Source organism: Tamandua tetradactyla, chromosome 6, assembly GCF_023851605.1.
Source record: "Tamandua tetradactyla isolate mTamTet1 chromosome 6, mTamTet1.pri, whole genome shotgun sequence".
NCBI classification, from domain to species: Eukaryota; Metazoa; Chordata; class Mammalia; order Pilosa; family Myrmecophagidae; genus Tamandua; species Tamandua tetradactyla.
This window is the reverse complement of record NC_135332.1, coordinates 29,324,797-29,338,666: the sequence shown is the minus strand read 5'-3', so window position 1 is coordinate 29,338,666 and position 13,870 is coordinate 29,324,797. Positions and strand designations below refer to the sequence as shown.

General features: G+C 53.3%; 1 protein-coding gene across 6 annotated transcripts; it reads right to left on the bottom strand.

Moving 5' to 3' along the window:
* Positions 1-1,037: 1,037 nt before the first annotated feature.
* Positions 1,038-13,490, bottom strand: NFE2L1 (NFE2 like bZIP transcription factor 1). 6 transcript variants are annotated; one of them, XM_077164640.1, is made up of 6 exons: positions 13,362-13,490; positions 10,809-11,836; positions 5,804-6,019; positions 5,252-5,341; positions 4,864-5,022; positions 1,038-4,153 (listed from the first exon to the last, which is right to left on the bottom strand). In XM_077164640.1, exons 2-6 carry the CDS (start codon positions 11,316-11,318, stop codon positions 2,798-2,800), a joined length of 2,331 nt encoding a protein of 776 aa, XP_077020755.1. In that variant the 5' UTR covers positions 11,319-11,836; positions 13,362-13,490; the 3' UTR covers positions 1,038-2,797. The 6 variants fall into 6 exon arrangements, with proteins under 6 accessions (XP_077020755.1, XP_077020756.1, XP_077020754.1 ...); XM_077164641.1 differs by having other exon boundaries at positions 13,386-13,479; XM_077164639.1 differs by lacking the exon at positions 13,362-13,490 and adding an exon at positions 12,957-13,081.
* Between the last annotated feature and the right edge of the window lie 380 nt (positions 13,491-13,870).

Genomic DNA, 13,870 nt, shown 5'->3' with positions numbered 1-13,870 from the left:
CAATTTTTTTCTCATCATCGTGAGAAAGTTTTCAGAAATTTTTAGTCACTTTTTTTTTAAAGAATCTTGGTTTACCTCGCTTACAGACCTCAGTCAATGCTTTATTAGAAAATAGTTGTGTTAGATGACCAACCCTTTCCAAATAGATAGGAAAAAAGCACTTGTAAATTGAAACAAATTAGAAATCAGTGTTATTCTTAGATTTCTGTCCCACCCTTTAGGACAATCCTATCATCATTAACGGGCTGGGCTAGACCAGGTGACACAGTGGTGCTTGGCAGCTCAGACTCGGAGTCCACTCTGGGTACCACAGCTTCTTCTCAGCCTAGGCAACAATCTCAGAAAATTGCAGGTGAGCCCCAGGCTTTGCAAAGCACCTACCCCAAGATGAGCATGTGGTAGTTCCAGCAACAATCCAGAGATACCTGACAGCATCACAGCCTTTCACAGGCTTGACAACAAACCGATTTTGTGTTTTTGTTGTTCTTTTTTGTTTTTCCACAAAACAGATTCTAATCACCTTAGCTGGAGAGGTTTTCCCAAGATGTAACCCCCGAAGCTAGTTTCCTGCCTCAGGTTCCATCCTTGGTTAATGTGGCAGAGCTTGGTGTGTTGGCCCTGTTGGTTTGGGTTGTCACTACAGTCCAATACTCTGTCCCCCCTTTAGCAGATAAGTCCACCAGAGAACTAACAGCAGAGTCAAGCTTAAATATGCAGTTTGTAGCAGGTGGACAGGTTAAGGAGCTGGGCCAGGTAACAACACCTCTACCTACCCTAGCTCTATAAGAAAGGAGAGGCTAAAAGATTTGAGTCCTCCCTGTGGCATAGCACTAGTTGCCATATCCTACAGAGAGGCTATACTAAGAAGGTTCACTACAGTATTTAAGACTTGTCTTTAAATTCCCCACTGACCGCCTACCCTGCTTTCTACCTACTTTCCCATGTGAGCTCTGCCTGGGCCACACAACGGCCAGTCCTCCCCCATGGGGCCTAGTTCCTTTACTTTCAATTTGAACTCAAAGTAGGGAAAAACTGCATTTGAGAATGAATCATCCATTTTATTTTATTTTATTTTTGTCATGTGCTCACAGCATCTCTCTCCCCTCCCTGCCAGGTCACAGAGATAAATTAAAAATAAATCTACAAGGAAAATAATTTATAAAAGCATTTCCCAGGCTCACGCCTTGTATACCCACTACTTACTTAGAAACCTTACACCCTCCCAATAGGGAGAGGAATCAGTGCTTCATTCCCTCAACTCACTTCTGCTCGAATGGGGCAGAGTGTTTCCAGAATGGGCAGGGATGGCAAAAATAAAGACACTGGGTCCTGGAGCCATCATCTGGCTACACCGTTCTTGGCAACCCCCAGCAGTGTCTAGGACCCCTCCCTGCAGGGGCTGTGAAGAAACTGCCCATGCTGAGAGCCTGGGGGAAGTTGCTCTCAGCCCCATTACATGCACGTCTCTTTCTCCTAGAAAGAAACCCCAAAAATAAAGCAGACAGAGACCTTGGGGCAGAGGAGAAAATCCCAAGTGTTCACACAGTTACACGGAGTCTTTATGGCAAAGAGAACATTTAGCAGCTTTGAATATTTTGGGGCATCTCCTTTTTACTCAACACAAGCATTCTAGACCCTACAAGTGAAACAGGGCTCAAGCCCTAAAAAAATCAAAGCGCAAGAAATTCTAAGAGAACTAGTTTTTTTTTGTCATTGCTGGGTTTTGTAGTTTGTTTTTCAGTGACCAGTGGTGGCGGGGGAAGGAGGCCTGCGGGAAGGGTCACTCCCCAGGTTTGTGCTGAATACTGCCTGGAGGTTGCTACACTGGCTTCTCCCTCCAAATGATCCACCTGACTCAAAGGTGGCCAAGGAAGAAGAAACACTGCCAGCACCCAGCACTGCAGGCAGCGGTGAGGGAGGGGTAGGCGAACACAGGACCCGGAAGAGTACAGCATTCACATGCAGGCTCTGATGGAGGCGACAGGAGCCTCAGCTGGAACCCAGAAGGGGATGGGAGTGACAGGGCAGTGAGTGACATGCTTGGTGTTGGGACTGCTGCAGCGTGGGACCTCATGACCCTTTCCTGTTCACTTGGCCCTTTGACACAAAACCTCCACGCCAGTGTTGGGTCCCAGTGGCCCCCATTCAATTGAAACAGTGCAGGAGATATCTAAGAACTGCCCTCAGGGATGCCAAAGTACAAGGAGCAGAAAGAGTTAACAGCCCACCCCCAGTGCCCCTGTCTGTAATCACCCCTCCCTAGGGTGAAACGGGGTTTACTCACACCAATAACCTGCTCCCACCCAGTCTACCCATAATCACTAAAATCTGCCGCCTGGAACCCTGGGCAAAGCCAAACTTAACCTTCCCTTTGCTTTTCTTCCTGCTTTGATTTTTTTGGGCTTCCTTCGTTCCCTCCTTCCTTCCTTCCAGAAATGACTTTCTACTACTACTCTGCTTCCCTCTCACAAATCCCTTCTTTCCCCTCTTTTGGCCTTCGCTCTGAGTAGTTCCTTTACCTCTAGCAATGCCAGCACCATTCCTTCCCTCAAAGGAATGGGGTAGGGTGAGGACCCTTGTCCACCCAGATGGTCTGACCACTTCCACCCCACCCCAGTGGGGAAGCTGAGCCAGACAGCGCCTGCGCCCGCCCTTCCTGTACACTGACCCGCAGTCATCCCATCTGAGAAGATACATTGGATAAGAAGGCAATAAAGTCCCCGCTGTAGGTCCAGGTCCAGGCCCGGCCCTTCTCCAGTTCCAGTCTTGGTGAGTGACACCCCCTTCCACCCCAGACTCACTTTCTCCGGTCCTTTGGCTTCCTCTCCTGCCGCCGGGCCTGCTGGTCGGCCAGCGTGCGGGGAATGAGGAGGACACTGCCATCCCCGGCATACTGCAGCGCATACTGACTAGGCGAGTAGGGTCGGCCATTCTCATCCCGCAGCCGCCCAAACACCTCCTGATACAGGCTCTGGACCTTCTGCTTCATCTGCCGCAGAGAGCGGAGGAACTCCACCTTCTCCCGCAGCAGCCGGGCTTTATCGCGCTGCAGGTCCTCCACATCTCGCTCCAGGTTCAGGATGGTGTCCAGCTTGCGCTTCCGGCAGTTCTGCGCTGCCATTTTATTCTTGCCCCGGCGTCGGATGTCTCGAATGAGGCTCAGTTGGGCCTCACTCAGCTGGTATTTGGACAACAGCTCGTTGAACTCCTCCACAGGCAGGTTGATGATTTTGTCATTGGTGAAGGGGATCTTCATGGCTCGGGCTCGATGCTCATCCCGGCTCATCTGCTTATCTAAGAAGTCGGCCTGCTTCTCCTTACTGCCTTTCTTGAGAGTGCTGGGTGTCGGCAGATCAGCAGAGTCAAGGGCACTGGGCACCATGTTGTATGTGTGGTTGTGGCCCACGTGCTCCAAGTACGGCAGGCAGGAGAGCTGAGATGGATCCTGATAGCTCATGCGGCAGAACTTGGAATACTCTGGCTGGTAGCCCACTGCACCCTCAGCCTCTTCCAGATCCAGGGTCTCAGAGTCAGAGCTATAGCCAACGGCACCTTCCTCAGAAAAGGAGGAAGAGGCTGAGGAAGAAGCTGAGGAGGAGGAGGAGGAGGAGGAAGAAGAAGAAGAAGAGGAAGAAGAGCTGCCTTCAGAGCTGCTCAGGGAAGAAGGGCTATGGCTCGAGTCCAGGGAGAGGCCTGAGTCAGAGTCAAATTCCTCTTCAAGCTGGGAAGCCTGCACAGGGTTAAAGCCTTCTTCAATGGCCAGGTCCATGAGGCTGATCTCGTCCAGCATGGCTTCGTCTAACAGGCCCCCCAAAGGGTCAGGCAGCTCTGAGCCTGCAGTGTCATTGGCTGTGCCATTGAGCTGGGGTGGAAAGAAAAGCCCCGCTAGGTTGGTGGAGCCAAAGGTGGAATTGAGGCTGGTGGAATTGCTGGGGACCAGGGGGAGCAGCGTGGAGCTGCTGGCCACAGGGAGGCCCTCTACCTCCGGGCTGAAGAGCGAAAAGTCCTGGCTGCAGCCCCCCAAGGACGCCTGATGCAGGCTGACATTCTGATTGATCGGAGTGTTGGGGGCAAGGCTGTAGTTGGTGCTCAGTGGGTCTCCAAGAGGGGCGTTGTACAGGATTTCACTTGTTGATGTGTTCACTTCCATGGCCTGCGAGAGGAGAAGAGCATCACTGCTCAGTCTGCTCTTCAGACCCTCTCCCCATGCAAGGCCATGCAGAGTGTGTGCGCCCAAGAGACTGGAAACTAGACCCCACAGTGTCAACTCCTGACCCAGCCTGGTCCACCAGGCCTGGCATGGATGGGTTCCTTCCTCTGGACTCCACCCCAAATGCAGGAACTGATCAACTCCTGGTCATGTTTGGCCAGACTCCCCATCTTGAAGGGAGGATAAGTAAACACAAACTACCCCTCAGCTACAAAATCATCATTGTGAAAAGAGTCCAAAAACCTAGCTGTGCCACATGCTGTGTGACACTGAGCAAATTACTTAACCTCTCTGAGCTTTAGTTTCCTCATCTTTAAAACATCAGCTTACTAGGTATCAGTCAGAACCAAATGACGATGGCTGTAAAACACCACATGACTGTCAGCTATTATTAATGCTGAATCTCCAAAGCACCCAGACCAGTGATTTAGTGCCTGAAGGAAAAGATGATGACAAACCCAGACCCAATCCCCTACGTTACTCCCTGCTACGACAAGGAGACACCCAGACAGGTTACCTCTCAGCATCCCCACTTTTCTATGGATTAGACAGATTCATCTGTGTTACTTTTCCCCAGAGGCAGAAAAGCAATTTAGTGCTAAGACACCCTACACAAAATCTGATGTGTCTGTGCCCTGTTCTGATGATCCTACCTGCATTTCCATGATGGACATGAGATCTTGCCACTGCTGCTCCAAATCAAATGGCGACTCTGTCCCCGTCAGGAGAGGAGACAAGAGGTTGTTTTGAAGAGCTGGGGTTTCACTCTCATTAGGCACTGCTTCTGTTATGCTGGAAACATCTGCTGGAAACTGGGGTTAAAATACAGAGGCTTCAATAGCGGAGAAGGAAAGACCACACATTCTGCTTTCCTCCCAGAAGCTACCATCTGATTCTTTGTTCCTTCCTTCCTCTGAATTCACCCCCAGCAGCCAGGACGACGCCAGAACTGAGAGGTGGCACCTCAGCCAGCCACAGAAGGACATGCCATATGCAGGCTGCCCTGCTCAGTGGCTTATCCCTGGATGGAGTCCTGCTCACCTCAGCATTCTCCCCAAAGGGGCAGGTGGCCTCCAGCAGCCTAAGGCACTCTTCCAGGGACAGGGCCGTCTGGTCCTCCCCAGCAGGCACCTGTGGCAACAGTAACTGTAAGTCTGACTGATCTGGGCCTTGGTTGCCTGCAAGCTGAGGCCTCTTCCCCATGCTTTCCAGTGGGAAACTGAATGAAGATCTGGAAGGTTGCGGCCTGCAACCTCCCTCCCATTCCTGGGACAATGGTTGACTCCCAGTCCCAAACTTCAGGTAAAAGAGAAGAGAGAGTGGAAGAGTTCTGAAACAAGGAACATGCTAGTTACTTTGCCTCCTCTGTGCTGTTGCCAGGCCTGGCCCTCTACTTTGGCTGCTCATCCACTCTCCCTCCCTCAGCCCAACCACTGGGATTTAGAGACCCCAACCCAAACTGTATATTCAAGTCCATCCTACAGACACAACCTGTCTTTCTTAGGGGAAAGTTCCTGGAAGAACTCCACCCTCGTTTGTATGTTTTGGGGGGGTAAGGATAAACACAAGCTTATTGGGCAAAGGTGATGTTACCTGTGCAGGGAAGCTCTCCCCAGTTTCTCCATCCACTAGCAGGCTTCGTGCCAGAGCCTCTGCGCCCTCACCCGGCCAGGTGTCCCCCTGCTCTCCTCCATCTCGCAGCTCCTTATCCACATCGTGCTCCTTCTGGCGGTGATTATAGTCAAAAATCTCACGCCCAGCCCCCAGGTCAATATCCTGTCGCCAAAGGATGTCAATCAGATCTATGTCCTGAAAGACAGACCACCATGACTTTAGCTCTCAGGTCCCAGAGGCTTCCTACCCATCACTCCAATTAGTCCTGGGCGGGGCCCTTCTCATCCTTACACCTACCAGCCTCTACTCCTGACCCCCTGCACCAGCAAGGTTGCATCCTCTCATTTCCAGATAATGCTCCCTGCCTCCAAACAAAATGAGAGCCACTAGTAAAATGACCAACGTGACCATCATCACACAGGTCTTTGGGCTAAGGATCGGGACCCAGGGCACACCCAGACCAAGAGGCGGGGCTACTTCACCCCTGCATTAAGAAGGCCTGGGGAAGAGGGAGACACTTCTCATTGTGGGACTCGGCTTATAAGAAGCCGGCCATGGCAAGCACAGGTAAACTGTAACACAGAATTGCTTCTCAGTGGCCAGGCTTACATCAGCCTATGGTGCATAAAGGGGTGGGGTGGGGTGGGGTGGGATGGAGAGGAAAATCCCTGCATTTCCAACCACCTGATGCAACCAATGACAAGGACAGGCTCTCTCCAATCCTTCCTACAGTCATTTCCCTTCACTAGCTGAGCGCAAGAATAGACTCAACACCCACAACTCTTGAAGCCCAGGCTCACCTCAAGATCCATCCTGCCAGAACTCCCATTCTCAGCTGATCCTAGCAAGCTGCCTCTATCCCAGGAGAGCCTCAGGCAGAATCAGATGATCCCCACTGGCCACCCACCCTGCCAAGGCAAACCCCAGTGTGCTCCTCAGACCGGTGCTCTTCCACCCTTCTTTACCATAACCCAGGACTCACGACTCCTCATCCATCTGACAACCCATCACTCCTCAGCCACGACTGCCACCTTGGGCAACAAAATGCCTCCCTCCTGCTCTACCCTGGTGGTTCCTGATCAGTTCCTGCACCAATTGCCTCCCCCATACCACCAGCATAGAGCTGCCAATAAACAGACACGTTTAGGCTTCCCATACATGCCGCCCCCTGTGGCTCAATCTTCCCAACAAGCGCAAGGAAACCCTCAACTGTTGCCTTCCATTCAAGGGTTAAAAAATGAACAGTTTCCAGAAAGCAATATCCTTAGACCCACTTCCCTAGCCAGAACCAGGCATCCCTTTCCCACCATACCCCTCCCTGATCCTAAGACCGACCAGCTGTTCCTCTCCCTACAGTCTCCCCACATACACCAACCTGAACTGAAGCCCTGGACCCAGAAGCAGAGTGGGGCTGAGCCAGCCGCTGACCAGCCAGCAAAGCCTTAAGGGGCCGGCTCCCTTTGGCATGGCCCCTACCACTGTAAGAGCTGCCGTCCAGGCGGGTCATGGTCTGCGAGATGAGCCCCAGGGCAGCCGGTGCCGAGAAGCCGGACAGGGGGCTGCAAGAAGCTCTGGGCTTGCAGGAAGTACACCAGGCTGGAAGGGTGGCCCCTTGCTAGCTCCAAGGGGCCCAAGGAGGGGGCCCCGCCCAGCTGCTGCTTGGGCGGCCCTGCCCAGCTCCCTTCCTCCATTCTTGAGCAGCCCCCTCCCACCTCATAACCCCAGTTCCACTCAGTCGCCCAGCAGCCCCCACCCTGAGCTCACCGCAGAGGCTGCAGTGAGGTGGGATTCCCACCCCATGCTCCGTGCTCAAGCTGCAGAGGAAAGCAAGCTCCCTCCTGGGCCTAGCCTCCCGCTCCTCCCTCTCCCCCTCCCCACGCCCCCCAAACTTGTTACCTAGGCTGCAGCAAGGAGCCAATCCCCTCCCCCCCCCACCCCGCAGGTCACTGCTGAGGCTGCAGAGAGCCAATCCCCTCCCCCAGGTCAGCAGCTGGGCTGCGGAAAGAGCCAATCCCCTCCCACTGCCGTTACCTAGGCTGCGACGAGAGCCAATCTCCACCCCCAAGTCTCCGCTGGAGATGCGGAGGGAGCCAATCCCCTCCCACCGCCTGTTACCTAGCTGCAGACGGGAGCCAATCTCTGCACCAGGGCAGCTGGAGAAGCTGCCGCAAGGAACCAGCCCATCCCTGGCCGCCTCCGTCTCCTTGAGGAGATGCACCCAGGGGCGGGCAGCCCCACCCAACCCAGTCAATCAGCTGGGTGGCGCAGTGAGGGAGTCCTGGGGGGAAGGGGTACCACTCTCCCTCCTGTCGCATCCTGCTTTTCCAGCCCACTCAGGACTAGGCAGATACTCCTTCCGCATTTTCTCTGAGAATCTAAGTTCTTCCCTGGAAGTGGAAGCAGTTTCTCTGTTCCCCTGGACAGCCTGCCCATTTCTCTTCATCCAAGGATCACAAGCCAAGATGGCCAGAAACCCAGGTCTCCAGACCCTCTGGGACTTATAGGCTTGGTCACCCTAAAAGAGGTCACACTAAAGAAAAGGTGAAAGTCATCTGCACATATGCAGTGATTTGATGGCCAGGCCTAGCCCCAAACAAGGGGACTGAATCTTGGGGCCCTACACTTAGACCTGACAGCAGAACCCTTGCCATCAACATGTTACCCATGCCCCTTTCACCCCAGGTTTCAAGAGTGTTCTTTGCCTGACCCGAGGCTCACATTTCTCTAAGTAGAGGAATGAATCCATGACAGAATCAGCACCACAAATGTGATTCCCTGGATTGGTTTCCAGGGGAAATTCAGTTCCCTCCCCATAGCTGCTCCCCTGGAGCCTAAGGTCAGGTCAGAGACAGTATGTTCTCCTTGGTCACAAACTTCCCCTAGCCTGGAAAGAGCTGTAAACAGGCCACGCTCCCTGCTCTGGGCAGAATGCCAATCTGGAGGGGAATCCTATCCCTGACAAGGGCCTGGGCGATGGCTGTCCATCGAAGAGGCCTGGCAGTGGGGGAGCACTGCCACCCAGGGATAATACCAGCTCCAGCAGAGCCTGTCACATGCTCTGGACCTGGGTATTTTTATCCCTGAGTTACTGAGGAAATGTTCTAGACACACACAATAACCCTCCCTTCCCCCACACCCAGTCTGGGCCCCTGATGCTAACCTCCCTCCCTACCCTCAGAGGGAGCTGTAAAGGCCTGGGGAAGCACAACCTTCACAAAAAAACAAGAAGTGGAAGGACACCAGGAGGCAAATGGAAGGACACCAGGAGTCTGCTTGGAAAGCAGCATCAAGGTCCCACCCTAGTCTGCCCCAACCCACTCAATTACATCTGAAATATCCCATCCTATCCCCAGAAAGCTCCCCACAGGAACAGGCATGGAGCTACCCCTGCCAGCCTCTCCAAACCAGGATCCCAGGAGCAAGCCCAGTTACACCCAGCCCCTGGGGAGCCGAACTGGGGCGGGAGCACAGAAGAGGAGGCTCAGCAGCATCCTTCAGACCACTGTGTTAAGACTGGGGCCTATTTGAAGTAAAGAAAAACGGAAAGCAGAACAGGGGTAAAGTATCAGGTGGTACTATAAGGTCCTAAGAGAACAGGCACTCAGAGGTAAGAAATGCTCGTGACTCCTTTGGCTCAGGTAATCCTAGACTCTCAAAGCAGATTCAGCATGAGCAGCTAAGCAGGGTAATATTTCTCAACTTTGGCACTATCGACAGTTGAGGTCAGAGAAATCTGGTGTGGGAGACTGTCCTGTGCACTGTAGGATATTTAGCAGTATCCCTGGCCTCTACCCACTGGATTCCTGGAACAAAACATACCCCCAACCCCCAAGTTATGACAACCAAAACTATCTCCCAACATTGTCAAATATCCCCCAGACAAAATCACTCCTGGCTGAGGACCACTGGCCTAGAGGAAGTCATAGTGTTTGACGGTCACTAACATTCACAGAACTGAGCTTTCTCAGTTCAGAAAGAGGGTCAAGAGCTGGGAGTGAAAAAAAACCTTGTTTGATCTGGTGGGCAGAAGGGGTAAGGATCTTCAGCACCTGTACAACCTTTCATACACTGCTGAACGCCCCCCCTCAGCCCCTCAGCCCCTCAGCCCCTCACCCAGAACTAAGCACAACAGAAAAGCTCAGCCCAGTGCAACACAGCCTTCTCCTTCCCTCGTGGCTGGCAGAGCACAGTGGGCCTCTTTTCAAGCTCCTTAAGGCTGGTGACAAACCAGAGCCAGCCCCGAGCTCAGAGCAGTCTCGACATGTCAGTGGAGCAGGGGCAGCAGGAGCCCTGCCCTTGTCAAAGCAACTGCATTGCCTTCTGCCCAGAACAGCATGTCGGCCACCTGACAGGCACTAGCAGACTTGGACAGCAGAATGTAGTTTTCTCTTCTAGCTCCTAATACTCTCCTCACTCCTCCCTGCCACAGACCTTTAGCAAAGATCGGCTTGGGCCCTCTCCTGGCCAGGAATAACTATTCAAAGCTACCCTTTGGCTCAGGTGTAGGAGAGCTGACTTATGAAGACTTTATAAAAGGCCTGACCACAAAGGAGAGCTTCAGGATATGTATGCCTGTTTTCATGTGGGGAGAGGTACAAGCAAGAGCCCACAAAGCCTTTGTGTCTTAGCAACAGATACACACTGCCATCAAAGCCCATCACAACACAACTCCCTCCCCCACCCCTGGCCTCCAGAGTCATGTTGAAATCCAAGCAGTAAACACACTGGCATGTTTTAGGAACCTCCCACTGCCCTCTCAGTACATTTAAAAGTGGCTCAATGGTTCAACACAGGGAAATGCTCCCAGTTCCCAAACCGAAAGTCAGATAATTCAGCCCATTCCTATCCAAGAACAGTGAGTGCCCGAGACCCCTCTGGAACCTCTCTGGTTCTTTAAAAGGATTAGTGCTGTGACCACAGTCCTTCAGGACCAGCCCATTCCCCATACCCCCAAGCCCCACCCACCCACCACAGGGCCACTAACCTCTTTGGTTAAGTCTCCACTGACTGGAGGGGCTACAGCCCCCAAATCCTCCAAATCTTCACTGAATCCCTGTTCCGTTTCGCTTTCTCGCACCCCGTTGTCTGGGCCTGTCACATCCTGGAGGCCACTGGAACTCTCGAGGGCGAGGCCTGAGCTGGGCTGGCTGCCAGAGACAGACCCCTCCGGGTCCCGATGGACCAACCAGGCGTTTACCTCAGTGGTCGGCACCTGAAACCTGTCCAGGGCCCTCACCTGACTGAGGAGCCGCCGGGCAGTGAAGTAATTGTCCAGGTCTATGCTCTTGGGGTGGATACCATAGCCATCCAAGGTATTCCTCAGGTTGTGGAACTGGGTTTGCGTATAGGCCGAACTGGGCCCCAGGATGATCTCCCGGAGCGGGGGGAGCTGTGAGGTCAGGTAAGTATCCACGTCCACCCGCACCCCAATCAAACTCAGCAGAATGGTGAACTGGAGGAGTCCTTCCGTTAAGTATTTCTTCAGAGAAAGCATTGCTGAAGGACCAAAATGTTTATGCTTTTTGGTTTTTAAATCTTCCAAAACACAAATCAAGGCCACTGCTCTGCTGCTCCAGCCAGCAAGTCACCCTCCTCAGTGCCCGACCCTGTGCCCCGCCCTGGCAGAACACAGGGGCTGAACTCCCTGAGGGCCCCGGAGGAAAGCACACCCCGTGAAGCCAAGGCCACACTCCAGACCACATTCACTTTCCCCTTCTCGACACCTCACCTCTGAAAGTACAAGTGTCCCTAACCCAGTCCAGGCCCTCAGGGCCCACGTGACTTACTGTCTCCACAGTCCACATACAGTCACTTCCTCACTCACGTTAGCTGTCCTCTCCGGAGATTCCACTGCAGGCTGTTCTCAGGAACTGAGAACAGCTGTCGGGTTGTTGTTTTTTTTTTCCTTCTCCCTCCTAAGGTTTATTTTCTTTGGCTGGAGCTACAGGTCTTTTGTCTTGGGTCAGAGTGTCCCGCCTCCTCCACACTTACCAGGAGGGTTTCCAGAGAAACCTGGAATGGGAAATCACAAGAGCAACAGGATAAGATTCCAAGCTTTTCACACTATAATCAAGATAGGAAACCTTCATGGTAGAAGGTTAGGAAACACATTTAAAGAAAAAGCCACCTTTACAGAAGGAAAAATAAATTACTGCTCATACTCAGGGGAAAAAAGACAAGAAAACATTTGTTACAGACCAAACAACAACTATAAAGGGAAGGTACTGTTCACAAACGGTCCCAGTTACTGCATGTTAAATTTGCAAGGCCCTAAAAGGTAACCTGCTTTGGATAGGTAGACAATGCCCAGGGCATCCAAAATATGTTACGTTGTCTGATATGCCACCACCACCACCACCACCCCCCCCCACACACACACACACAGTCTACCCCACTTCTATTTTTAGTGTCAGAAGTCAATTTCCCATTTTAAAGGAAAGCTGGTTTCCCATCTCTCAGAAGAAAACTGCCTACAATCCTCACCCCTTCCAATTCTAAAGAGGAGGGAGGGATTATTAATGGATGATTAATGAAAGGGCATGGGGACAACGTTCAGGCCACTTCACACAAGTTGGCCTTTTGTTTTCCTAACTTTGAACTCTGATTTCCCTTTCCTATTACTCCCACATTAAGTAAATAAATAGGGACAGAACGGGATAGTGGGGGCTTGAGGCAGGATTATTTCACCCAGAATTTGCCCGGACAGATTTTCTTTTCATTCATGTGACCTTCTGAGCCTAACCAGAAGGATTTGGCCAAACTCTCAACCCAAATCGCCAGGTTGGGAGCAGGTAAATCTGACTTTCAGTTTCTGGTCTCTATTACTTCGGAGCTTCCATTAATCTCATAAACCAAGACATACCCCCTCCTTTTCGCTGTTGTGATCCATCTACCAACTCCATTCTAATGGGGAAAAGGGATACAAACACACACACCACCCACACACCCTCAGTTGGTTAGAGTAAACACAATTGTGACCCAGGACTCCTGCTTCGCTACTCTCGTATCAACCAATTTATCATTAAAACCTCTCAAAAGCCAATTAAGTTCGGGAAACCAGACAAAGCGCTCTAGAGATCCAGTAGGGCCAGAGGCCCCCAATCTGAGCCCGATCCCACCCTTTCCTGAGTACCCGAATCCGGCTGGGACCAAGTCGCCATGCCCATTCCCGGCGCCTCGGCTTCCAGCCTCCTGGGTCGGCTGCGAACAAGTGCTACTTGCTCTGCCGTGACTCACCCTTAAAGTCAAACTCCACCCCGCCCTCCGTCCCCATCGCCCCACCCCACTCCCGAGCCGGGGCCTAACACCACGCCTTCTCGCGCCCGTAACCTTCCCCAGCCCAACCAACCCCGAGCCCGCAGGCATGCTTCCCGGCTTCGGCGCCCCTCCCTGCCAGGCCCGGGCCCCGATGGGAACCCCGCTCACCGCCGCGCTCCCGCCTCCTGACCCTCAACTCCACCCCGCCGCCCCTCACCCCGTAAGCCTAGACCCCGCGGCGCGGCGCCCCTCGCGACAGGGGAAGGAATGTGCCCGATACCCGCTGCCTGAGCTCAGCGCCCACCGCTGCCGCTAGAGCAGACCCACGGTCCGGGTACCGGCCTCGCCGCCGCCACCGCCGGCCGGCCTAGACCTCCCCTGCCTCCGCTTCCCTCCCGCCCCCTCCCTCCACCGCACTCGGAAGCCCGCCCGCCGCGGCCACCCCAGCAACACGCTTCACCAATCAACGAGCCGGAAACTTGGTCGTCACCGGATGTTGCTATGATTGACAGCAGAGGAAGCCCAATGGCTGAGTGTGTCTCCTCCTCTCCTTAAACGATGTCCCAAGACTGACGCGACCCACGGCCCATGGGTGTCCAGGCCCGCCCCGCGGCATAATCCAACCAATGAGTGGAACGAAGACTCTATTGGCCCGCAATTCGGTCCCCTCCGCCGTGCGGCTTCGTCAGGAGCTGTTGTAGGTCGGGCCCTGAAGGGAGCGACAGGTTAAGGTCTTACAGTGTATTCTTCGGCGGGGGAGTGAGGGCCGTAAGCAAGAAATGGGAAGCG

Coding starts and splice junctions, on each gene's coding strand:
- NFE2L1 (XM_077164640.1), bottom strand. CDS start 11,318: ATGCTTTCTCTGAAGAAATACTTAACGGAAGGACTCCTCCAGTTCACC. Junction 5,342..5,803: donor GGGAGAGCTTCCCTGCACAG/GTAACATCACCT, acceptor CTGTTGCCACAG/GTGCCTGCTGGGGAGGACCA. Junction 5,023..5,251: donor CCTTTGGGGAGAATGCTGAG/GTGAGCAGGACT, acceptor TTTTAACCCCAG/TTTCCAGCAGATGTTTCCAG.